The following is a 26,872-nucleotide window of genomic DNA, read 5'->3' as shown; positions in this document are numbered from 1 at the left end:
TGGCCGCTCGGCTCCGTTTGCCGCTGCGCACATCAAACAGAGGAATCAAGTGGGAGCTTGAAGTCAGATTTCAAGAAAGATGTGATAAATCACCTGCTGTCAGAGTTAACCATCGCTTATTTATGGTGACATTAATCAGTGACGTTACAGATTGAAACACTGCCAGGAGCTATTCTGGCATGTGTGAAATTGTGGGTGTCAGTGTCATCAGCAGGCTGACAGTCGAGGCAAAGGAACAGTGGTTTCCACCTCACGGCTTCCAGCCCTCCTTCTGCACGTTCTCTCCCTTTACCCCCTTGCAATTCCCTTTGCATTTGATCATTTAAATTTGTTAGCCCCATCTCTGCCCCCTCAATTCCCCTGATGGGAGATAAAATTGCTGAACATGTATAGTCAAAGCAAACAGTGATGGCCTTAATAAAGATACGCGCAGCAGAGAGGAGGAGCTTGAGCCGGGCTTGCAGCTGTTGCATTGGCTTCTCAGCAGTGGGGAGTGGTTGAAAGAGAGAGAGAGAGAAGGAGAGAGCGAGAGAGTGAAGGGGAGGAGGGCAGAGCTCTTGTTGGGAGATAGGGAATGCCCGTTAGTTGCGTCTGCCGATAATAGCACATCAGGCAGTGCGCTGCTACAGGGAGAGCAGAGCGCAGGCAGTGCGGAGGACTGAGCTGCTGAGCACAGAATGGTACACTAGAGAGGACAGGCGCACACACAGGGAGACTCAGAGCCAGACAGGCGCACTCGCAAGGAGGCAGCCAGAGATAAAAGCCAGAGAGGCGAGAGAGAGAGAGAGAGAGAGAGCATCACAGAAGAAAAGGACTGAGAAGGAGTTGGGCGGTGGAGAGAGGGGAGAAAAGTTACCAGGTCAGCAAGACAAGCGTGGAAGTGAGGCAGCTGAGAGGTCTGACTCCCGGCGGAGCGGCCGGGTCAGCAATCAGCCGCACGGGAGGCGAGTGATGTTACGGGACTGGATGCAACTTCTTCTTCTTCTTCTGCTCTGCAAGAGTCCTGTCTGAAGGCAGGGGTAATGCTCCTCGCGGGACCCTTCAGCACCGCCACTTCAGGATTATCACAGCAGCAAGCCGGGGACACTTAAAGCTGCCGCTCAAGCACTTCGCTTCAACTCGCCTCTGTTCAGGAGACTTTCCCATCCAGCTGTGTGTGTGTGTGTGTGCGTGCGTTTGCAGGTGGATGTAGTTGCCTTGCGGCGTGGGTTTCATCCTGCATTGCTTCAGAGTGTGGAGCAGTGGCGATTCGGAGGGCAAGTTGTTCTGTCCTGTCATCTCTGAGACTATGGTAGACTGTGCGTCAAAGAGCCCTTCATCAGCAGCTGCAGCCCTAGAGCATGGAGAAGTCCAGCAGTGAGGAGTCAGCCATTCACCGTAGCCCCTCTGTAGACAGCCGCGACTCCGATTTTGCTCAAGCCTCCACGTCTGGCCGCCCGCTTGGCGGCCGCGGCTTCACTGCCGGCGCTTTCTACGGCTCCACGGGGCCGCGCAAAAACGCACAGCAGGGACAGACTGGAGCGGCAGCTGACGCCGGCGCAGGAGACAAGACCAACAACAAGTACAGCTCGCCCAAAGGCAGTAAATACGTGGTCTTTTACCTGGATCTATCGTTTGTGTTCCTTTTAGAATTCAAGAAGTGCAACATGGCAAGAGGCTGTCTCTGCTGCTTGAAGTATATGATGTTCATCTTCAATCTCATCTTCTGGGTAAGTGGCACGCTATTTCCTGAATATTTTCTCTCCACACTGCTTGATGTTAATGCTGTGCGGCTCACAAGATGATGCTGACAGAGGAAATCTGGCCTGAGTGAGTCAGTGTTAGTCATTATCCATATCTGTGGTAATAAAAATGATGGCTCAGTGTGTGATAAGTTTTTTTTCTTTTTTCTTGGATTGATGTGTATCAGGAAGTTTTTGCTGTGTTACAAAATGATGGCTGTCAGGGCATTCATGCGTTTCTAATTACATCAGGGTGTTTATGCCTGCTCCTCTCTGTGCATGTTGCTATTCCTGGATGTCATGACAGAGTCAGTGGCATTGCACCAGGTCTCCTTTTGTATTTGGCAGAAGGTTGGAGGGGAGGAGGGGGGGGGTTTCATTAGGGTCACTCATTCAGATGGTTATATGATTTACTGTGAAGATGGAATACTGCTCTTGGTATGCAAGCAAAGTGCAAGTGCAGTCTTCCACGTGACGGTCACATTGATGAGCTGCACACTGTGCAGCCAAGGGATTTGAGCTGAGGTGGTCAGAAATAATGTCCATGCCTGTGCTTTCGAATGATGCTGTATTGTAGATGAAAATGATGTAGTAATGATGTATAGTCAGTGTAATTGATAGAGACGTGACGCTTTTAATGCCACAGTTTATCCAGAGAAAGCTGGCCCTCGTCTGTCTCTGCTGTGCGCCCGTGCATGGGCATTTATTGTAAAAAGTGGGCATCCCCTGGATGTTTACAGGACGGATTAAAGGGTTTATAGGTTACGGGCCAAGTCTTTTGTGTGGGTGCAGTGAAGCATGAAGCGTAAAAACATCCCAACACTGGGATCTGCAAGCCCAATCCCACCATGCTACTGGGTGGTGAGCCCTGCTAACTGGGACACCAGAGTGGGCATTAGTGGGAGCCCAGCTGTGAACGCCATTAAAACAAAAAGCCCACATACTTACACACCCGGCACACAAGCCAGCGTTTCATTCCAGCGTCCATCTCTCGTATTAAAGGCATGCTGCTCACGGACCGTCTTATGACTGAGCTGTGGCCCTTTGCTGGTGCTCGAGGGCAATTTCCCCGTGTCATTCTTATTGTATTCCCCCGTCCACAGAGGCAGAAGTAAGTTTGATTGGTAAAGACATGTAAATGGCTCAAGGGCTCCTCACTGCACCTCAAATGATGCAAACATTTGCTTCAGGGAGTAAGTGGGTTAGAAAACCTTCACTGGTGATCGGTGATTGGAGATATTGGCTGACTTTGATTTGAGCAGCCTTTTTTCCTCTCTGTATGGAGGTGCTCTGATCTTCACATCCCTGCAGCTTGAATTGCCATTATAATATTTTGCCAATTTCCTACAATTCCGCCACCCTCATAACAGATCAATCAGCTTATTCATTACTGCAAAATGCATGCTTCACTGTACTGAAAGCTTCATTACATACCCATGAAAGGCTTTTTTTGGGTTTGATTTTTTTAAAATAGCACACTCTAACTAAATAAGGTTTTGATTCAAAGCATAAATTATGTATTAAAATAAAAAAATTGTCAGAACTGGAAAGAAATACTGTGGAAATTGCTGTCACTCCTCTACATACATAATGTTAATAACCAAACAAAAGTCTAGTGATTAAGCGCACTCCTTGGCAACAATCTACAGGCACTCAGGACTGATTAGATGGAACTGAATGTGTTCTCCAATTTAAGTCTAACCCACTTCTCTTTTAGCAGAAGGGCACACACACGCGTGCGCGCGCGCACACACACACACACACACACACACACACACACACACTAAAATTGCTTTCCTGATTAAGCATGTAATGTTGAAGTTAGTTCCTATTTAGATTGTGTTCAGCCAATAAAACCACTACAGATACGGCCTTTTTACACAAGTTAAGCCCCTGCAGCTTTGTATGGACATTTATAATTCTAATCACTGCATTTGGCCGGGAAGTGAGTATTACAGACCATCTATTCATCCATCTTCTCATAGCCACTCTATCCAAATTAGGATCTTGTCAGGCTGGAGTCATTCCCAGCTAACTAGCGATGCACTCTGGACATGTCAACAGTCCATCACAGCGCAAACAGAAAGAGACAGATCGTCACTAATACACTTAGATTCACACCCACAGGCGGTTCAGAGTCAAAAAGATGACCTCGAGTGTTTGTTTTATACTGTGGAAAGAGACAGGGTTCTCTGAAGGTCAGCCATGCTCACACAGGGAGAACATGCAGCCTCAACAAAGACTTGAACCAGGGATATATTTACACTGTGAGGCAGGAGGTCTCACCTCTACCCGCCTATGGTAAAACCATTTAATCAAATGTTGGTGGTTTGATCCCTGATGGACAAGACACTGAACCCTGAGCTGCTCCCGATGGTGCGCGTTCTCCTTTGCATTATATCTGACAACACTGTTGTGTGAGTGTGTGCAGAAATGTGACAGATCGTGTAAAGGTGTGTTGAGGCTGCCCAAGCGGTAAAATGCATTATGGGTAGAAGTCCCTTTTCCATCACCCCACCTGAATATTAGAGTTCAGAGCTATATTAGACCTTCCATCAACTCGGGGACCTCATCAGCTGCGAGTGTGTCAGTCCAGGCCTGATCGGCTCATGTAATAGATCGTAAGCTTCCTCGGCGCACTGGTGTAAGTCAGTCTTCGGCGGAGGTCAAAAGGTTATTATTATCCAGCAGCTTCTTAAGAGCCACTCATGAGGGATTTGTATGAGGCATTTACTTTCCAAGTCGCTTTCAGATTCGGTTTGTACTTAACCCTTTTCAGTGTCAAAAACCTGCCAACGTTAACTAGCTGCTGAACAACACTAATCAGGTGTTGGGAAAGAGGCTTTGGATTTTGCCGATTTACGTGGAACCTAATTGAAATGTAACATAAACACCCTGAGAGTAAATAGAAACTCCTTCCCTCTCGGAGTTGTTTTTCATTATGTGTGTGAATATGAAGATATTTGTGAGGGACCACAGGGGAAGCGGATGCAGACCTCCCCCAGCGCAGCTCATCCACTGCCGTGAAATAATTGAAATTTTTCATTTAATGAGTATCCACAATGCATATACTCTTCCAGTCCCACAGATTAATACATTTGACATGATATCATTTTAATGACAGCTTAATGAGCGTCCCTTGAGGAGGGGGTGGAGTGACGTGGGGGTTAGGAAGCAGCGTGCGGCCGCTCGGTCACTCTATCAGCACGTGACGGCTTGAGACTCATGGCGGGTTGGTTGACCGGCACACTGGAGTCCGGTGGAGCAGCCCTCCCATTTGAAGGTTAGTGAGGGCTACGGATAAAGGGTTCACACGTCAGTGCCGGGGCGGGACGGGGTGCCCGAGCGCTGTGAGACCGAGGGAGGAGGGCTGGAGGTATGCGGTATCCTGACACCCCTGGGACTGCGCTGCTCTACCTCTGACACTCCAGGAATCACAAGGTTACCGCAGCTGGTAGCGAGGTTTGCCTCTTAAGTTCTGACATCTCATCTCAGGATTGTAGGGGGGGAATGGTGCTCTACAGTAACCCGAAACCAGGTACAGCAGGGGGCTCCTCTTTCCGACTGTTGCACACATGTGTGAGCACACACTTGCTCGGCGGACACACTCGCAGCGGCCATCCTTGGAAGCACGTTCGCCACCCACTCGCCGTCCACTGCGTGGAGCTTACAGTGTAACTTGATGCACAAGGTAAACAGTCACAGGCACTCCAGGCATCTCTATACATGCGCTCATCCTCAGGCCCCCCAGCAGTTGTTCATGACCATCTGGCTCTTCTTTCTTATGAGGGATTAGAAGAGTCTGAGCTGTAGAGGGAGTTTCGGCCAGATTAGAGCAGTATTGGGTTGTGCGGTTAAGGATTGAGAGCGTGACTCCTTTGGACGACTCTTGGCTGAAGCCAGCATCATCAAAGAAAATGGCCTTTGTGGAGCGACAATGTGTGACAAAGAGTGCAATTTAGCTGGAATGGGGCTCTGTTGTGCTGCTCCTCTCTCACACATGCTTCCAGTGTGTGTTTGACCAGCCTGATAAAGTGATTGATGTTAAGTCCTGTCGGTGTCAGCCTTGAGAGCACATCAGAGTTGGTGTTCTTGCTGGGAGCAAGGATATCGCCTTCTCACACTGCGATGTGTAGCCTTTACTCCCAACATCTCCATTTCAAGATTCGATTTATCGTCCTCCGCTGCATTTATTTATCTCGTCTAGTGACAACGAACAAACGCATGCGGGGTTTACCGCATCGCAGCAAGCGGCGTCGTGCATTTGTTAGATCAGTCACAGCGTTGTTAAATGGGTCCATCCTATCCGTGGCTTCATCATGCCTTATTAAAGGCTAAAGTCTCATTTGTCTCATTTGATATTCATATTTAAAAGGAAAGTGTCAGCTCAGCAGTCATGTCCTACAAGTACAAGAGGGGTGGTAATATCAAAGCTGCTCCTTTGTTAGAGGAGAGAAAACCAAATGTGTTTAGCATTCATGAATTCCTGTGCTTACTTAGGGGATTGCCGCAGGATTTATAAACCATTTGGTCCGAGGCAAGAGGAGATTAGTTTGCTCATCGATCCCATCACTGAATTTGACATTTAAGTTTTCAAATGTACCCACGCTGTGATGTTGTGAAGAGTAAACCTATTGACAGACTGGATGTGCTTTATAAGGACCGTGTGAGTGAGTGTGAATGCCTGCCTTTGGTTGCAGAAACTCCATGAAAAATCTCCACACAGTCTGTCCTTTTGCTTCCACCTCAGAGTGGAGCCCCCCGGGGTTTCCGTCTGAGGTACTGAAGCAATTTGCCTGTTTTCTATTCCCCGCATCGGCACATGAAAAGTTCAGTCATCTTTTATGGCTCAAGAGAGCATGTACTGTAACAAACTTTTCCTTTTCTTCTTTTCTTCTTCACAAGACGCTCACAGCTGAACTGCATCACTCACTGCCAGCTGAAACAGGGACTTGGTCACAGGGAAATAGATGGCACCGGAGTGCTCCCTGCAAGATGATGAAACAAGCCGTATATGCTGTGCTGTCACATGCATTTAATTCCATCAATTCACCGTGCGAGCCCTGCTCTGGAATTGACTGCGAGTTTGAAATGGCATCAGTCTGGAGCATTCTGTCTTCTTAAATGTAATACTTCAAAGAGACGTAGCCGGTGGATTTATCAGTATTAAGGTATCCACTGGTCAATCCCACCAATCATAAGCTAAGTATCCTCAGCCAGCATACACACGGTGTAATTTGCTTGAATTTCATTATCAGTGTTTAACCAGACCGTCCAGCCCGGAGAGCTTCTCTAGCATTTACTTAACGGATCTCACTTTATTTGCATGCATGTTAATCGCAAATTCTTGTAATTAGCATCCCCTGTAGATTAGCAGGCCTTGGTTCAGTTTGGCTGACCTGCACGGTAAATATCTCCATATGCCTGCCTTTGTCCGGTGGATCGTCGAGGGGGCTCACTCTAATTTACACGTTTCTCTCTGGCTGCTTCGATTTCCCGGCCGTGCTGTGCGGCGCCGCCGAGCTCATTAGCTCATGTTGCAGATCAGCTGGGATATGGAGCTGCTGTGTTTCACTCTAGGGGGTCGAGGTAATAGACTAGGAGAATTGGAGGTGCATTTTAAGCTTGAATGCAGAAGGTAGGAGGTGCTTTCTCGGGGAAATTAAAATCCCCGGCCCATCACTCATAACCGCTTGAATGGGAGGGGCTTCAAACCTGATGAGTTGTTGCTGGGTCGGTTTTATCAAAGGCTGGTTACGGCACACATGAGACGCTGAAAACGGCAACAAGTTAATAACGCACCAAGACGGTTATTAAATCAACCTCTCTCAACATGCAGACAAAGGTCTTTTTTAGTCTATATTTGTGTGGCTCTTCAGAACCGTGTAACCTGGGGGTGTCAAACATAAGGTCCACGGACCTAAACTGGCCTGCAGGTGTCTCCAGTTCGGCCCGCCAAGCTAATTGGAGCAGCTTTTTGGAGATTTCACTGTATTCTGCACCAGAAGGTGTCATTTAATCTGGCCTTTGTTTGACTTCACAAAAACAGACTTCTGCACCACAACAAGGAAAAACTTTAACATTTAGTCTTAAATGTTATTACGGCCCACACAATATGACATCGGTTTGCATGTTGAGCCTGTCCTGGAGTGTGTTCGACGCCCCTGGAGACTCTGAACGTGGAGTTTGAAGTTTAGTCCTGCTCAGTTAGCAGGAAGCAGCCGGTCTGCAGGTGCAGGTTTCATCCAGTCCAGTTGCTGCAGTCTCAGCGTTACCGTGCTGACTCGTACTGACAGCTGAACATCCCAGAATCAAACGATAAACAGTGGCTTCCTCCAACAGACCTCATCGCGCATTAACAATGCATTAAGCATATCTTTGGGACGCAGTAGATTCAGTTTCCTCCCTCATTTAGAAGCCTTCTGCGAAAGTGACCTTCACTTGAGTTGTTGGAGGTTCAAATAGATCCAAGGGACTCCTGCATCTACTTTTAATGAGCTATATATCTGAAAGACCCCGTTAATGCAGCGCGAAAAACACACATTCGCAGCGGCCATGACGGTGTTAGCTGGTATATGAACAGGTTGAACCACACAAGCCCCAAGCCAGAGATTTACCAACTTTTACATGCTCCAGTACATGAAAGAGAGATCGTGCTTTTCTAAATACAGACGAGCGCAGAGAGAACGGAGGGACGAGGGGAAAAGATGAGTGTCATTAGTTCTGCATATATAAGCAGCATCTTTTGTAATGACTATGTGCCAAATTGTGCACCTCAGGCAATAGAGAAGGCAGCGACTCTGTTTTGTAGTCAATAATGTGTTTTCATGTCTCCACAGTGAAACAGAAAGTATCATCATAGGGCATGCATTTGGGTTATTGATCAGAAAGGTCTTATACATTATTTTAAGCGCGTTTTGTATTTTGGCAACTGCTTGCGCAGGGCGTCTATTCGCTGTCCAACACTATTGGAGGAGCTGTCAACAAAAACAAGCTCTCCTGCAGCTTTACAGCAGAAAAGGATTCACAATTCTATTTGGTGCAAAAACATTTCTATTTTCATGCCAAAACTAATCTACTCGGTTCGGAAATGAACGCAGGAACATTTCAGGCATCGTGAAGTTTGAAGCACCTGTGGACATGAAGGGAATTAGGAAAGCAGGAAAACACTAACGCAGACACATGGAGCGCTGTGATTTAAGCTCGGGGTTTTTTTTGGAAGAGCAGCTGCAGCTTCTGTTTGGGACTAATATCTCTTAATGTAGATTACTTTCTTACTGCTGAGTGCTTCTTGTCTGCAAAACACAATTATTTATTATTTATCTGGTATTGTTCCAGAATTGTGTTTTGTTTCAAATTGTCAGTGTTATGAGTGGGAAAAACAAAAAAAAATTGTTTTCAGGTGATGTTTTGTCCTTGTGCCTCAGGAATAGCTGCACATCGTGTTTTTCTTGTATCTGTTCTGGCCTTCTCTTTCCACCTCAGGAAAGAAAAAAAAAGCAATCAATGCTAATCTGCAGCTCGGCTGTGAATTAATGTAATGTTAGAACAGCATGCTTGTTCAATGACTCAGCATTTTTCTGACAGCAAAAGGCACATTACAGTGAGATCGATGTTTCCCAGTCATTCCTCACTCGCAGCCCCATGGAGGAAGCTTACAGAATATCATTTCGTTGATCGTTGCAGAGGGAATGAAATTCCCTTTTAGATTGCCTTGCTCATGTTTAATTAAAAGAGCAGGAACATCCGAGTGCGAGCCGTCCTTAAGCCGCGTGCACGGTTTGTTTTTCAAATAGCTGCTTTCCATTCCCATTTGTTGGCTTTGTGCTAAAAAGCCGTCGTGTCAAAAATAAAGAAAATGTTTTTCTTAGAAATACTGAAGTCTGACTATAAGTGGAGTTCAGTTCAAGAAAAAAACAATCCTCAGCCTTGCAGGTCCGGCTCTTTAGGCTCTCTTGAGATTATCATCTGTGGGCTGAAGGTGCATCAATGGCTGACTCTAAGACCAATTTCCCCTGGGCCGCTACCTGAGTTGATTCAATAGAGCTGGCTTCTTTTCCCACCATAAACCCACACAAACAACCCACACAGCTTCCTTGAGAGCTTGTTTCCACTCATCTGTCTTCCTCCCTCCTCTAAACAACATTTAGAGACCCAGGACACACTGGGAAGCTGCACCACAGTGGAGCCAAAATATGAGCAGCAGATTGACTACAAATGCGTGTGTTTTAAAAGTGTCATCTCGAATTTGGGTCCGGATCTCAGGCTTCTGCCGCCTGAATGGCAATGAGCGCCGGACGGAGGTCCGGCACGGCGCCGCCGCCGCCGTCACGCAGCAAGGGGCATCCTCTGCTCCTGCGCCGTGAGCCGTGACAAACCACAGACAGATTTATGCCTGAAACATTAGCACATTTATTGATTTATTTAGCTGAACCGTTGCAGATGACTGTCGCGTTATAACTCAGCCATAAAACGCAACATATTGTAGCGCTCCAGAAGGAAGCGCGCCAGCGCGTTCTGCGACTACACCGTCGCCCGTTTGCGCGTAACATGTTTTATTTTTTAATGAAGCCTTTTAAAGTGGCACATGCTATGTAAGGTAATGCAAAATTCAGGCCGTCGTCACGGCCGTATCAGAGGATTTGTTGTGATTCGAAATGTATGCCGGTGTTGTCGTTTTCAGGGTGAAACCCAGATCTTCATCAGAGGAGGAGGTTGCTGCGGTGTTCTCGTTACGTCTGATCCAATTTGAGCTTGACTCCTATTTAATGTGCATGAGGTGCGCTCACAACAGGCGCTGATATTCTCCCTGAAGAGGGGAAATGCAGTAACTAGTGGAGCTCCCTCACCGCTACAGTAGCGAGATAACTGACTGGCTGACAGACTGTGTAAACCTAATAGGGATTATTGCTGTTCTTCATGCATGCAGATCCGTCCTCTTCCTTATCGCTGCCCGGCTTTTTCAACTGTCCCCTTGACTTTGCCCGAGTCTTATCACACAAGCAAAGCAATTGGTTCCACTTGTTTATTTTACATCAATTTTGCAATTACGAGTTGTATTTCCACACGCCAAGGAACATTTGCTTTGTGTGTCTTCTCTATTTCAGAAGTTATCAAGCTCCTATGTGTCCTGAAATCATAAATCTGAAGCAGTCTGGTCGCCTGCAGCATGCTAAGTCGAACATAAAAAGGAAACATGTAAAACTAGCCCCGTTCCATCCCCTCGGTATTCTATCTGGGGCACAGAGGGATGTCTTAGATCTCACATTTTAGTCAAGCCCTGACAGTTTTATTGCGTGCTAGAAATGCAGCAGACATGCGGTAAACTAGTCAGTAATTGTGTGTATTTTCCTTGAAATGATGATCAGGTGTAACCTCTGTGCTGTAATTTACCTGTCACTGAATATGACTCATATAAATATTGCTTCCTTGAAAAAGAAAAAAAAAAAGAATATGATGAAACACTTGACTTTTCTTTCATTGAATTTGAATGAAAGAAGTATTAGATGCTTTATAGATGCCAGTTGTTTCCATGCAAGTGTCGATGTTTGCTGCTTTGATGATTAAAAGAAGTCCGACTGGAGCAGAACGTCCTGCTCGTCTGACCAGGTGTCGTTTCCAGGCCTGGTCAGTCGTCATTATCCCTGCACAGATGTCTCCATTGCTCTTATTAGGACACCCGTACTTCAGTAATGGCTGACTTTAGACAGCGGCGGAATACAAAAGAGCGAGTCTGCGTGGCGCGGGGCGCACGGCGAGGCTCGGTAAAGGAGCCTGAGGTTTTCATTATGGGGTCAGTGAACGATCTCATTCATCCACAGAGAGCCAGAGTAATTATTAACATAGAGCGTTTGTATGCAGTCGTGGGTGCAGTGTGGCGAGACAAATCCCCATCGCCGCGCTTCATCCAGTGATAATTTCAGCAGAGGACGCGGCGCCGTATCCGGGGGTCAGCCCATTAATGCCCCCTCCATTTCAGGCGCGTTTCAGCTGTTGCTCGTCGTGATTTCGGACCTCCGTCACGACTGGGTTCTCAGTCTGCTCACACTGGTTGCACATTGCTCCTTGAGCACCGTTCACAAGTGAGTGAAAACAGATGGGACTGGCCAGATTTTCCTTCCAGTCCCCTTCTGAGAGGACAGCCTGGCAGAGCCAAAGCGCCGTCCTGCTCCTCGGAGGGACGAAGCCAAGCATGAAGGCAGGCTGGGGAGGGACGGACCGCTCTCCCAGGAGCAGGGGAGGTGAACGCATTGATGTCTGATGACAGCTACCCGAGAGGTGACTCACCGCCACTCTCAGATCTTTCACTCGCTCCTTGACATCCACATCATGTCATTTTTGTTTTTCTCCTGAGGGCAAACATCAAAAATCATCCAGACTATTTTGGGGTGAAAATGTTCCACAACAATTCACAAGAAGAAGAAACTTTCAAAAAGCTTTTCACTTGCTTTTATTCCTCTATTTCATCCACTAATGACCAATTTCTGAACTAATGCGATGCATCCTGCGTCCCAGCGGGCATCGAAATATCATCCAACGCTGATGAATGAGACTTTGAATGAAAGTTGGAGTGGGAATTTAACGATGGAAGGTGGAATTAAATATAACCAAATATAAGCCTCCCGCTGCGTGCAATCATAACCCACATTAAGTCCCAGCTCTGACCCGCTGCGGAGGCCAGTTGAGCTCAGGTCAAGCTGAAAGTGCTGCTGCAGCTGGTTTTTTTCAGCATTAACAGGATTTTCCCTGTTTTGGCTGCCAACATAGCGTAGTGTTGATTCTGCTGTAATTGCTGTTAGAATAATACCCAGTGGCAATACTGCGCAACAGCAGCGAGACGTATTATTTAGATTCTAAAAAAGAAAGAGATAAATAAGCATTAGATGAACAGATGAAAAGTGAATGCAGGTCTACCTGGGGAGAAGCAAGCAGACAGTAGGATTAAACTGACTAAATAAGTGAGCTTTTTCTTTTTTTTTTGACAGCTCCAAACTCCCCGGCCTGATTAGCTGTGCTAAGCACATGCAGCAGATTTTGGGTTGTTTTTTTTTTTTTTTTGCATTGTTTTTTGTTGTTGTTTTTTTGTATTTTTCATCTATAAAACATGAGCGTTGCGTCGTTTTAATGCTGTTCTAAACTTCATGAAGGAAAAAAAAAGAGCCAGTCATCGTGGAGGTAACAGACCTCCTTCATTCATGCATTCAGGATGTATTAGATGCTTTCGAAACTTGAGTACAAAGAAAACACGCTCAACACGCTCACAGGCGGCCTGGGTGGAAATATTCTGCAGTGGCCATACATAATGTAGCTGTATTAGTGCAGGATGCACTAAACTTGCATTTTGTCTGAGCAGCAGAATCACACCGTGGATTCATAACTCGACTTTAATCAGGCCTCAGATGGAGACGAGAGGGAAAAGAAAAAAAAAAAAAAAGCTGAATTATCCATGTGATACAGACAAGGACAGTGACAAGTCTCATTTCACATGTGAAGGCTTACATGTCTGTTTGCTGGCCTCCGTCAATATTATTGAGAGGCTGGTAATTGGCCCGTAAAAGCACATCTCTGCCTCGGTTGGAAATCATTTCTCTGTCTTCAAAAGCTTCATGCCTCCACACATCGTTTTTCATTGAAGTGCTTACCTTGGCAAAGAGATGTGAGAGCAAAAATGTTGTCCTGCAGCATGTTTTCGTGATTCTTTAATTTTTTTTTTTTTTTTTTTTTATCGTTCGGTGGTGTGATGAAAGACCTCTCCATCGTCTTGGTTTTTTTTTTAAAACACAAAATTCAGTGATCCTTCCTCAGAGGTCGCGCTACCTGTCGCAGTGAGGAACAACATGTAAATGACTTCACTGCCAAGGACGCATCCCCTCATTTTCAAGCAACGTCGCCGTGTCTTCTGAATTTTTTAAGAAACTAATAAGGAAAATTGAGTGTGAATAAGTCACCCGAGTGTTGTGGCCATAATTACAGAGAGGAATGTTCCTGGAAAGCAATCACATTTCATGCTGGTCTACATCAGAATGGTTTTATTAATATGGTTTTGCAGCTGATTCAATATCGCCTCCGAGCCGGCTCTGGCTAAGGAGTCATATTAAATGTGGTGGGTGGTCAGCGTTAATGCACACTGAATTCCTCAGCTATCAGTTGCCATTTTCATCTCCAAGACAAGAATAAGTTTATTCAGAGACACATTTATTTGCGGAGGATACGCTCTGGCGAGGAAGAAAACGAAAACATCAATATACTTTGAAACTGTTTCACTCTGCGTCCTCGCCGCCAACAGAGAGACGGAGAGTGCAGCTGTGGTGATTCAGAGCCTCGTAACGTCAGAGTCCGCGGCAGATGCACACTGCTGTGTCCGGAGAGACCTGCTGTGCGGTGAGGAGCGGAGATGGCGAGCAGGCGGGGAGGGGGTCACCACCTCGTGACGGTTTGAACAGATAAATAAACTGCATTGTGTGCTGATCGGGCACACTCATCATCACACGTGAGAGATGTGCAGATTAGCACACACTATTTAGTACAGGGGTGTCAAATATAAGGTCTGTGGGCCAAAACAGGCCCACAAGACACTCCAATCTGGCCCATGAAAATACCACGTAAACTGAACATTTCAAAGAAAACAAATTTTCAAAACAAATTTCTTCAAATCCAACCTGAGATATCCGTGACACTTCTTCGAGAGGCTAGCAGACTAGCATTAGCCTCAAAGCCGCACTGTCAGGGTCACTTTGTAAAAACATGCATAAGGCAGCTGCTGTAGGTGAAGTTTTATGGACACTTCCCAGGAGTTTGCATGAAAGAGTTTCAATAAAAGAGGCTCTATGTGGAGAGACTGAAGTCATTTTTGATACTAATTGTCTGGTTTTTGCATTTTCTTCATGCAACCTCTGTGCCATGACAAAGAAAAAAATTAACTGATTATTTTACTGCTTCAGTCCACCGAAGATGAAGTTATACTGTATGCGGCCCCTGAAGTAAAATGTGTTTGAATCCCGTGTTTTACCTTCAGTTATATGGAATATCAGGTGTTTCTCTCAGATCATGCAAAATGCCGGGAAGACGTTGTGCTAAAATATTAATGTACGCTATGATTTACAGCTGAAAAGGTATGTTTTCAAGACCTGTGAAAAGGAGCTACATAAGGCGTCTCCCTAGGAGTTTTATCTGCAGCCTTTATCAGAAGATGTTTCCTGCATTGCACGTCTTCTGAGTTCTTCATGATCTTTCCTGCAACTCTTTTTGACAAATCGTGTTTTTATGCTCTTTCTCACTCCATGTTATTGCATTTCATTCTGTGTCTCAATGTTTCTATTTGCACGGAAACAAACAGAAGTGTGAGCGGGCCGTCGAGCACGCTTCGTACAGGATCTTAGAAATTCAGTAAACTCTGGCTGCACTTCGTTTTGCGTGTCTGCATAATGCATCTCGTTGATTCAAGTGTACAAAGAAAGCATCCAAGGTCAGAGAAGCATCGCCCATGTATATTCATGCCGGTTTCTTTCATTTCATGAACGACTAAATGCTGTATTTGCTGTTCTTCTCTCCATGGTGAAAACAAGATCTCAGTTAATTACTACTTTGTCGCTTGCTGTCAGATTCACTTCCTGACTGTGCATTTTACCATCTATCATATTCAATCCAACCTACGTCTGAGCTGATGAGCACATTCCCTGGTTTTTTTGCTGAGAAAGCAAATAAAACCGTGCGCTGCGTTTGTTGGAAACCCTTTTGCTGTACCTTGTAGTCAAAGCGGGGGCATTCGCTCGCAGCTAAAAAACAAAAGATAAATTGTTTTCCCTGCACAGTGAGGCCTTGCATGAATAAACCAGGAGACCTGGAGTCTAAAACCACGGGTTCAGGTGGGTCTCACTCTGCCAACTTTCAGTCTTTAAAATCGCCTAGGGTTTTGCATATTTTACAGCGTGTCATCCTGTCTGCATGATTTAAGGAAAAAAAAAAAAGCTTCTGCTGAGTTTCTTTTTTCATTCTTGGGAGTTGCTGCTAATTAATTTCCTGTTGCCCGCATGTTAACATGAGTTGACGTCCGGCTGTTCTCCGGGGACCTTCAGTATGACGTGACTAAAGCTGTAAGAGCTTCACACGCCAATTAATATTGCATTGTTCTTAAAAACGGGTCAGAAACAAACAGATCAGTGAGTCTGAGGTAATGAAAGTCACGGGAAGGGAAGGTTTTCGTTACCATACAAACAGGACCTCAAACGCTTCCATACCTGATCGATTGAACTCTGTCACGCGTATGGATCCAATCAAGGAATCCTTTGTCGCGCGCCGTCCGCCTGTCATGATAACCTTGACGCTCTGCTTTCTGGCGTTGAGCCGCGCTCCTCCTGAATCAGCTGTGCTTGGTGCGACGCGTGCAGGCGTGACTCAAACACGTCGAGAGGAACAAATGTTCCCCAACAAACCCTTCCTTTTCTCACCGTCTCATATTTACACGTTGAAATGCAAAGAAAGCAGAATCCGACCTGCAAAATTAGTTTCCCTCAAACGTTTACGCCGGAGATAGGGAATATTGCATACGAAGCAGCTGGTATAATTAGCGGACATCAGTTTGAAGCGGCCTCTGGACAGAGCGATAAGTCACGATGGCACGGATCGGCTTTCGCTCTATCTTTCGCCTCATTTGTTCCTGTCTAAACGAGATAGGCCGGCTATCTGTTGGCAGCCGTCCACCGGCGACACAGCGACAATCTGAGAGGCTCTTAGGAAGCCTCACCTGGGCGCGACGGGCCGGGTGTCGCGGGTCTGTCGCTCCGCTATCATCCGGCTCCGGCTCGGGACGGCGGGCGGGGATGTGGGCAGCGGGAAGCACATCGAGGCGGCGGGGAGCAAATTGTCGGAGCCCGACAGGTGCGCAGACAAATGGAGTTACTCTTGAAAGTGTTCCTGTCACATTAGCAATCAAAGGGGGTCGCAGGATGTTTATCACTGCCGCCGTCACGGTGAAGATTGCTTGCTAAGCGCTCATTGTATCTGCATCCATCTGAGATGGCCTGCTCGAGCGAAGCCCCACACTGCACTCCTGCAGTCATGCAGGCGTAATCTAGAGACGTTCCTCCGGTAAACAAGCGTCACCCGGAGCGGGGCTGATTTGCATGCCGGAGTCGGAGAAAGGGCGGAGCGATGAGGGGGGAGTGAGCGGACCTGTTGCTACAGTGGCTGCCGGTTGTGTGTGATGTGCTTTGATTTATGAGGGGAAGCAGTCTGGCTCATTCTCTTCCCACTTCTCCTGAGATTTCACTGTTTTTCATCGACTTTCAAAGGACTTTTTTTTTTTTTTTTTTTTAAACCCATTTTCACAGCCAGTGCAACAAAGCATAGATGAAGCTGAGCAACTCGCACGTCAAGGGATAATTATAACAAATTGCGCCCCTTTAGTGATTCAGCCCTTTGATTTCACACGTCCCCATCCCCAATATTTTCATTTGCAGGTTACAGTTTCAACATGGCTGGATGTTAAGAAATCTGCACCAAACACCACGTTTGCTTTAGGTGTGTAGTTGGGTGTAAATGAGTTTGTATGTGCGGTTTAGAGGCAGCTTTATCAAGCCAACTCTGCTGGGTGGTGGTAGAATTAATAGCATGAAGAGCAAGTCGGTCTTTTCTGTGGCGCCCGGCGGTTATCGGCTCCAGTGACCACATGCAGGAGCAGGACCGGACTCAGCAGTACTGCTAAATCTTCTGATACGATCCACATCTCTGCGCAGTCTTCCCACTGCAAGCTGTTCCATTACACTGGGAATGAGGAGTGAGAGAGGTCAAGGCTGTCAAATAAACAATTTTAGGTGGCGAATTTCATTAGGCGCGGACCGAACTGAATGGGCTGCCGAGATTTGTTTCTTCAATTAACTGCTGCCCACAGCTGCAGATGCGATCTGTTTTTGTTTTCCAGCTGCAATGATTAGTAAGCATGAGAACGGCCTTCGTTATCAGAAAATCTCTGATTTGTTCTTGAATTTTTTTATTTATTTTTTTTATACTTTAATTTACCGGTTCAGTAGTTTTGCCAATCATCAAGCACCAAGAAATGATGGTTAACGTGCTCATCGGTTTGTTTCTGTGTCTCTCTTTCTTCTCGTTAGCGCACTACTTTTTTTTTTTTTTTTTTTTTGTGCGCCTTTCTTTTCACGCCGCCTTGAAAGTTTTCAGGTCTGGTTTTTGCTCGACTTTAAACGGGCATGAACAGTCCTGCACAGATGTGTTCACTCACAAACACACCCCAAATGTGCTTAATCCAATGAATATCACGGGCTCAAGTGTTGTATAGGCTACAGGCTTAAGGAAAACAAAAATAGAATCTTTTTTTCTCTCATGTACAGTAGGGAGCGGTGGATTGAAACAAGCGCAGCTCCTTTAAAGGATATGTTTCCACTCAGAACATCCATCTATATGCTAATTCCATCCAACCATATTGTGTTCTCTGATTTTTCTCTTAACTCCCTCATCATTCATCTCGAGACATTAAAAAGTCCAATCAGTCGATGAGGATGTTTTATGCTAATCGTTCTGTGTGATTGACAATATTCATCCTGCTGAACAGACAGGAACCACCGTAATGGTTCCCACTAAAAGAAATACCCTCGTCTGAGGATCCTCAGATGTTTCATCAAGTACCGGCGGTTATTTCCAATTGCCTGCAGTCGTTCTCAACGTAAGTTTGGTGTTATGATGATTATGAAATGGAAATGTTAGCGCGCTAACACACCTAGCTTCACCGGTAAACAGTGTATCTGCTCAGCATGGCGGCAGAATCATCCGTCAGAGCAATCTAGCCCCGGCATCTCTCCGTGAGAATGGACCGTCTGAAGGCGAGTGACACTCTGTGGTTCACCACACTGGCTCTAACATGTAGAAACAGAGAGTGTTTTTGATATGACTCATCTTTATGCCACAGTTCTAATCGTAGGTTTTTTTCGTGGCCCTTTCACATGACCTCTGGAAGCATTTTCCAACTTCTCCAGAAACAAATCTCTGAAATAGCTCCACCCAAGCGTTAAAAAACTAGAGGATGAGGACAATAAATGAAAGATTAGTTGGTAATCTGCGGTTTGTAAATGCCTGAGCTCAACAGCGCAGACCCCCAAAGAGTATTGAATTATTTACGATAAACAGTATATGATTAAAGACAATAAATTGCCGGCCGTTCTTTGTTATTATTGTATTTCTGCTTGGAGATCTATCCGGGATGTCAGACGTTGTTTACCCTGAAGAAGCCGCATGAAGCCGGTGTTTACTCCGTGTCTGAATGGAATATGAGATGTAGCCAGAATTGATGGCTACTGTAGTGAAGCAGCCAGCCAGCGCTGCGTGATGAGCTGTCCCTGTAAGCAGAGGCTGCAGAAAAGACAGGTGTTTACAATAGAAATGTGAATGGGGAGTGGAGCAGCTCTGTGAGTTGTGGCCGTTGGGAAATGGTGTTTACAGCAGCCTGGTCCTCTGCTTTGTGTATCGGCGCGTGTGGCGTGTGGCGTGCACGGCGATATCGAGTGTGATTCTCGCGACCTCCCGGTGACGGAGCGCAGGGAAGCTGGGCTGCATTAGCGTCCACAATCAGCATCGTATTTGTTCCATTTTTTATTGTCGTTACCTTTGGATGACTTTTTGTGCTCGCATTTGTTAGCGACATTCTTGCTGAGTGATTGCTTGTAATGGGGAAAATGTTTTAATCTGAGATCCACAGATGTAGAGTTGCTTTTATATTTATTTCTGCAGCTGCTTTACAAAAACAGTTCCCTTTGTAAAATGGATTGATTGTTTTTATAGTAGACGTGCTTACACACATTATCTTCATTCACGCTACAGTTGCATGGCTCGGATATCAAACATTTATTTGCTGGTGTGGCTCACAGGCCGGGTTCAAATTTTGGACAGAAAGAGCTCAGGCAGGTTGAGAGAGGGATTAGTAGTAAAAGTGACATTGAGCAAAAGACAGGAAGCCGAAGCGGACGTGTCAGAGCGGAGGATGTCGAGGTTTGGTGACGTATGTGAGAGAGGTGACAGCTGTCGAGATGAGGAGAAGCGGAAAACCGCTGGGAATGTCCAAGGATGCAGTGAGGGAGGATATGAAGGATGACTTCAGGACGGAAGAGACAGAAGGGTCTCAATCAAAGGTCGAAACTGTCTCACAAGAAGCTCCAATCCAGTCAAAACACCAAGAAAATGGTGAAAATGTCAGAAAACATTGAATGTTCTTTTTTTTAAAAAAAAAAATGAATTGTAATTTACATCACTTACATTTTCATTCTGTATACTCTATGCTGGTAAAATAGTGCCATGATAACCTTATAATTCAAACTTGAAAGTTTTTCTTTTGTTTTTGGGCTGTGTGTATGTGGTGAAAATGTCTATTTTCAACAACAACAAAAAAAACTGAACAATTTTGGTAGAAAATGACTACAATCTCAACAAAACCAATTTTAATAAAACATTCTGGGGCAAAGTACCATGAAAGTGCGTGTTTTTATAAACGAATTAGCCGAGTTAGCCGTCCCAGAGACGGGGTCTCAGGGTTATGCTGCGTCTGCTACCACAAGAAATTTCTGTCTGTTATTCTTCAGAAATATATTAAAGAATCAGCGTTTTCTTTTTTACAATTTGCTTGGGAGCTTGCTGGCGAATTGGAGCTTCTTGCAGACTGTTTTTGGCCCACGGGTCTTATGTTTGACACCCCTGATCTATGGCGAGACTCACTTCTACTCCTCCGCTGTGCAGCCTTTTACAGACCGTGCAGGATGACTTTATCGCATAACTGTAATCTGTGATTGTTAATGATTCCGCTACAAGACACGTTATGCAAAGAATGAAAAGCTTGACATTTAGAAGATTGTCTGTCTTGCTGGGACTTGCATAAGGAAAATTGTACCGCTTCAGATTCAGGGATGTATATTTATCTACCACTCACCACCTAACTGAACGTAGAATTGTTTTTGATCTTCAGTGTATTTGCTAAGTTACTGTCAGACTTTACATAGTTAAATGTTTACTGCGCAGACATTTAAACTCATATCGATCTTTCAAAATAACCACAAGCAAACTGGAGGTGCTTCTCAAAATGTCACGCCGCTGCTTTAATGCACTCTCTTCTCCTGGCTTGGAAATCAAAGTAAATGCCAAACACAAATTAACCTGATTAACATTTACCCAGCGTCTTTATAAAAAATGCATGAATGTATGCACTGCTGTGTGCCGTCATGGGAGCTGGGGGCCCAAAAAAATTTTTTGAGTTTTGCACAGAATTGTCGGCATTAAAATTTCAGTAGTTTGTCCTTATCTTACCCGAAACATGAGTGAAAACAGTGACAAGAGATCTTGAATTAATAATGTTTTTGCGGTGAAGAACACTTATTTGTGTCATGTGGAGCTGATATTAATGCCTATTATTCAGGCTTTCAGCTATGGCATTCAGAGAAACTGTGATATCAGTGAAATAAAAACACAAATACTGAGAGGAAGTGGGGTGGGAAAGGAAATTATAGGGTTTTATTACACTATTATCTCAAAATCAACCCGGTTTTGAAGAAGCACATTCAGGGACTGATGAGAGCAAATATCTTGGCTCCATTTTTTTTTAGAACACAGGAAAGTTTCACCACCTCGTGATCTGAGATTTTTTGAAGTGGAATATTTTAGAATGGACTCGTGAAGTGTGACTTCAAGTGTGTGTGTGTGTGTGTGTGTGTGTGTGTGTGTGTGTGTGTGTGTGTGTGTGTGTGTGTGTGTGTGTGTGGGATTTCGAGTGGCCGTGACATTTGCTAACAGGGACACAGAGTCTGGGTCGCGTCATCAACCCAAATTTTATTCTGACTCACTCACCCTGCGCTTTAAGCCAACATATTTCACCTGCTTAGCTGTTATCACACAGCACAGAAGCTCACGTCAATCAGCCACACATACACACGTGCGCGCGCACACACACACACACAAAGAGGAAGAGGATGCAGGTTTTCAAAAGATAATACTCCCAACCCCAGATCCTGTTAACCTTCTGGAGAAATTTGCGCCGCTGACCTTTAGTCGGCCCTGGAAATTTAGATTTTCAGGCTAATTTTCTTTCAAACTGTAGAGCGTGGCATATTAATGCTGTGAAAACCCTCCAAAAAAATGGGATGTGAGAAAGATATGTGATTGAGACCCGGGAATTTAGCAGCAATTCAGCGTCTTTGGCATTGCTTTTTCTTCTGGTTTTTGCCGGCTGTCTAGAATAGAAAATGTGCTCTGACAGAGGGATAATTGAATTGACCACCTTCACCGCCCACTTCTATCCGCCTTCACTTCACACCTCCTCTGTGCCGGTGTAGCGGATAGTGATTTCTTTGAGCTTTAGAGAGAAGATAGTAAGATGGGAGTGTATTGATCATTCTCTCGGAGAGTGGAGCTTCACAGATCACTGAGTTTCCCAGGCAGCCAACATTTTTGCACTAGAAGGGATGCTCGTTGCATCCAGCCTCTGGTTATCTCTCGCCGAGAGAGCAGGGCGCTGCTAAGAGGCTTTACCTTATCATTGTCCAGAATATAAATCACCCTTTATGTACCCAACCTCATGCGAATAAACAAAACACGGAGATATCAGCAACCCAGCTGTCCGCTTTTCTTTTTCTTGCTGCCTCATCAGTCCAGCCGCGACAAACGTAATGAAATATTGTGGTAGATACATAAAGTTTTAAAACAGAATGGAGGCGCTGCAGCCGCGCTCCGGCTTCCTGGAGTTGTGTATTAGTAGTGATCCCGGTGCGGATTATAACCAGGCACGGGCGGCAGAGACACAGCCATTAATTATTGATCTGGGAGTGGGCCGATAGCGGAGAACACTTTTTGGTCGAGGTGAAATCTGGAAGAAAAGTTCTGGTGAACTGATATTTCTCACACTGACTTATGATCCGACTTTTTTTTTTTGTTGGAGCGGTCGAAGGTCGTTAATAATGACTTGTTCTTTTTAAGATAACATCTTTCTTGGCAGAATACCAGAGAAATGTACGGTTAGCTTTCCCTGAATGCCCTCACCGGATCACATGGCTGAATGAAAGAGTGCCGCTTACGTTCTGGCCCACGGTTTATTCACAAGGTCTCGCCGCTCACTGGCACGTACAGTAATTCATGCATCTCGGTATTTATGTAAATATGTGTGCAGTCATGTTCCTGAAACAATCCCGTGTTTTTCTGTTGCCTCCCTGGCGGGGCGGGCTGATGTGGCTCGACAGCGTCGTTTATTTTACTCAATCCCAGGAATGACGTGTGGGATACAGAAAAGAAGAAAAGTACTTTGAGCGAGAAGAAGATGAGAACACGATTCTTACCTTTCAGAGCTCTTCTGGAATCTGCAGACCTACAATGGGTTCGAACCTTAATATTTCAGAAGTGTGCAGCCTGGCGAGGCGCCACCTTCCTCGGGGCTGAATGTGGAAACCAAATGCAGCGATGTGTCAAAGTGAATTCCTCTAGCAGCCTGCTAACAGAAGGATTTGTGACTGTGTGTGTGTGTGTGTGAGTATGTGTGTGCACACGTGCGTACATCTGTGTGTATTTTTGGTGCCGTTCGTATGACTATCCTTGATAGGCAATCATGCAGAAGAGCTATAGTGTAGCTCTTTTTTATCACAGCCCATTTCCAGCGGCGATGCGCCAGCCCCAGCTCTACATGACCTCCTATGGTGTGTTCTCATCTAATTACAACCCAATTATCTGCGCTGTGCAGCTGTGATCGGGATGCCACAGAGAGGAATGAAGGCTTGACACCCCGACACGAATTGTGTGAATATGCTTTCATATGCCACACATCTTCTGGGCTGTGTTCTTTTGAAGAAATGCCTACTTGACAGTATGAACAGGGAGCCGAGCAGGGTTGCTGGGTCAGATGTACAGATTAGTAGTTCCAGACCTAGGGGTGTTTGTGTGTTTTAATTTTAATTAGGTCTAACAAATGCTCAACGGGAAGGCTTGGCCGCCTGTTGATCCGTCAGCTCTGCTTTCCATTTTCATTCTCCATGGTTAGTCCAACCATTTAATTCTCATTGTTGTGTCCCAGAGGAGCTGATTTGATACTGATTATAGGGGAACTCATTATAACAGTAAACAATCTCCACGGTAATGAATTGGAGAGCCCACAAACACACTGTGCACCTTCACATGTAACCCATTATTTATAGGATCGGACCCTTTCTTCTCTCCCTCTTTTTGGCTCATAAGCTTTCTGTCTTTTTTGTTTTTTTTACTGCTGTTTTGGGAGCCTGTATTGTCTTCATCTTCAGTCCGGCTGATAGGCTCTCCCACCGGCTCTGTTTCAGGAAGCAAAACCACAACACCTCCCAGGCCAGGAAGACAAAGAGATACAAGGCGAAGGGCGGCGCGCGGAGCCGACAGACCCAAGATGCCAATTTAGATGTCATTTTGTCTTGTTTTGAAGTCCAGCTTGTCTAATAGCAGTGGAGAGGGCAGATGCTGCAGAAAGCGGTCATTGCCTCCGGTGCCTTATCATTCACTTGTAGCCGGGGAGGCTGAGGATGTGGCGATGGGGATGAGGGGCGAGGAGGGGCCGATAGGTAACAGCGGGCGACTCTTCATTAGGCTACACTGTTGGCTCACTGCTTGGGATGCAGGCGCACAGGCAGACTTCTTCTTCCTCTTTTTTTTTTTTTTGTAACCTGAAGTTATCCAGCAGAATCCTAATGTGCATGCATCTGCGGCGCGAAGGACAGAAATGAAACAGGAGCTGCCTCCTACAGCATCGCTTGGCCTCAGTCAGTCCACAAATAATCCCGACAAGGTACACCGCATGTTTTATTCATCACTAGAAAGTTTCTTTTCCACAAAGAGGCAAAAAAAAAAAAAAAAATCAGGAACCAAAATCATCTCAAGCATTCCGTTAATTAACTGTGAGCTGGAGTTTGTGCTCGGACCCCAGAGGCTCAGCTGGCTCCGGCGTGCGACCTTATTTTTTGGTGCAATTTCCCAGCATTCCCCCCCATCCCCGGTGAGCCGGGCCGCGCTTGCAAGGCACTAATAGGCAGACTCAATCAAGGGGAAAATTAAGTGTGCACAACAATGCTAAATGGAGTGTTTCGCTCCCGTAATGGCGATATAAGTCAAGATGAAATGATGGAGCATGTGGCTAATGGACAGTGAGCTAGTCACAGTGCATTTCAATAGTCTTGTCACCCTGAATTGGATTTATTCTTTTATTCAATTCTTTTGGATTTTCAGGGTGAAGAGTTTGCTCGAGCATGCGGGTCTTTGCACTGAACCTCCTATTTAATCTCTTTATGCATTTGTGTCCTAACATAGTTAAACCGAAACAGAGTTTGTACAAAAAAAGTAAAGTTAAGACCCTTATTAAATCAAAGAGAATTAAATAGGAGGGGGGGGGGGGGAACATTATTAGTTTGAGAAAGCCTGGGCAACACTGTTGAGAAAACTCCTAAGCAGAGTAAGTGTTTACACATTGAGATGGAGAAGCAGTGGTTTAGTCTCAATCAAGCAGATTTTTCACAGCCTACTTGTTACACCTGTCTCCCAAGACGTGTTGACAGTCATTCATTATTCATCCACCAAATAGTCGGCTCTCCCGTCTGTGTGGGAAAGCGAACGGGGAGCCAGGGAAACACTTTAATGTGTAGCGGAATGGATACGGACGGGACTATCTGAGGAGTTCTACTCACAGAAGTCACGAGGTTTAATTCATCCCGTGAGGTGAGTCTTTATTTTTACCAAGCTCTTTATCTTTCCTCACCAACTCATAATTGCTCCTCCTCCTCCTCTCGAAGCGTTCGGCATGTGAGCTTCGACCTGAACGCCCGGCCCACGGCAGCTGATGCCATCTCAAATTGGATTTGGAAAAAAAAACCCTCAGAGAATAAATTGTTCAGGTACCGACAAATACAGGAAGATTATCCTGTATATGTACTGTAGAAGCTTTTCGCCGAGTTCGTTTGAGGATAGAGATATGCTGAAATCTCTTTCTCCCTTTATATTTACTCATCCTCGTTCCCGCTCCTACCATTGGGAGACTGACTCTGCAGATTTTCAATTAGCCAGGGCAAAGTTGTCCTCATTAATTACACTACATTAAGATGATGCAGGAGGATTTTAACAGTGAAATTATGCATAAGAATTATGCAAGAGCCCCGAGAGTGGACCCTTTTTCCTGTTGCTTGGCTGGATGTCCCTCATGTAGCACTTAGAAGGAGCTCTCACTAAATATGGGAAGTGTGAGCATGCCTAAGCTGGCTTTACAGCCGCCTGCTTCTTATTGTCAATCCATAAAATATCACTTAAGACCCGGGAGCTCCTCGCCCGGTCCGGTCCGTAACGAGCTTACCCAGTGGCCGCGTTCGAATTGTGACGTGGGATTTCGCGACACGCCGCATCCTGGAGACGCCGGTGTGAAATTTACTTACCTGCAGCCTTAACCTTTGAGCGCTTCGTAATTGCGGGTTCAAGGTGAGCGTTTACAGCTTTTTTCAGCCCTGATCTGGATATAGAGTTTTCTTTTTTTTTTTTTTTTTCCATGGCGCCTCTTTATCTTATTCATGACTCCCCACTGTGAAGAGGCCTCTCTCTACTCCCCAGTCTCAAAAAAAGCGAGGGGAAGACATCTTTCAACGCCCGAGCTGCTCGCTGCCGAGCTGCTTATGGATTTTAATTAAAATTACAGCATGGATCAACAGCCAAGTACACGCTAATGAAAATGAAGACGGGACAGGGAAGTAAACATGCTAGACAGCTCTCATCAGACGAATAACGACCTCCATTAAACTACTTCCCTGATTTCATGTCTCATGCCTCCATCCGACTCTCACCCAGAGAACATTTTATTTGCTCCCTTCAAATTTCATTTTTTCATCAATACCTCCCCCCTGAAGCCAAGTGCTGCTTTATTTCCTCATTGCTGAGTTACTCGCCTTGATATCAGAATAGATGCGGTCCAATAAGGAGCAACATGTTGGAAAAGTTTGAGAACATTTGAACTGATTGAACTTTACATGCAAGATATATTACTCAAATTATTTGCAGAATTAAAAACTGGTGGAGCCCAAGTAATTCTCTACATTTATTATACTGTATTCTCACATAAAGTTGTCATTTTACACAGTTGTAGCTACATAATATTCAGACTGCAGGAAAGCCGTGAA

General features: G+C 45.4%; 1 protein-coding gene across 1 annotated transcript in view; it reads left to right on the top strand.

Moving 5' to 3' along the window:
• Positions 1-813: 813 nt before the first annotated feature.
• Positions 814-26,872, top strand: part of tspan9a (tetraspanin 9a) — a 69,424-nt gene continuing 43,365 nt past the window's right edge. Inside the window, exon 1 of the mRNA XM_030095993.1 lies at positions 814-1,709. Coding sequence (XP_029951853.1) covers positions 1,341-1,709 — 369 coding nt within the window. The 5' untranslated portion in view covers positions 814-1,340. The remainder of the gene's footprint in view (positions 1,710-26,872) is intronic.

This window comes from Salarias fasciatus, chromosome 7 (assembly GCF_902148845.1).
Source record: "Salarias fasciatus chromosome 7, fSalaFa1.1, whole genome shotgun sequence".
NCBI classification, from domain to species: domain Eukaryota; kingdom Metazoa; phylum Chordata; class Actinopteri; order Blenniiformes; family Blenniidae; genus Salarias; species Salarias fasciatus.
The sequence above is the reverse complement of the archived record's forward strand: the minus strand, read 5'-3'. Positions and strand labels throughout refer to the sequence as shown.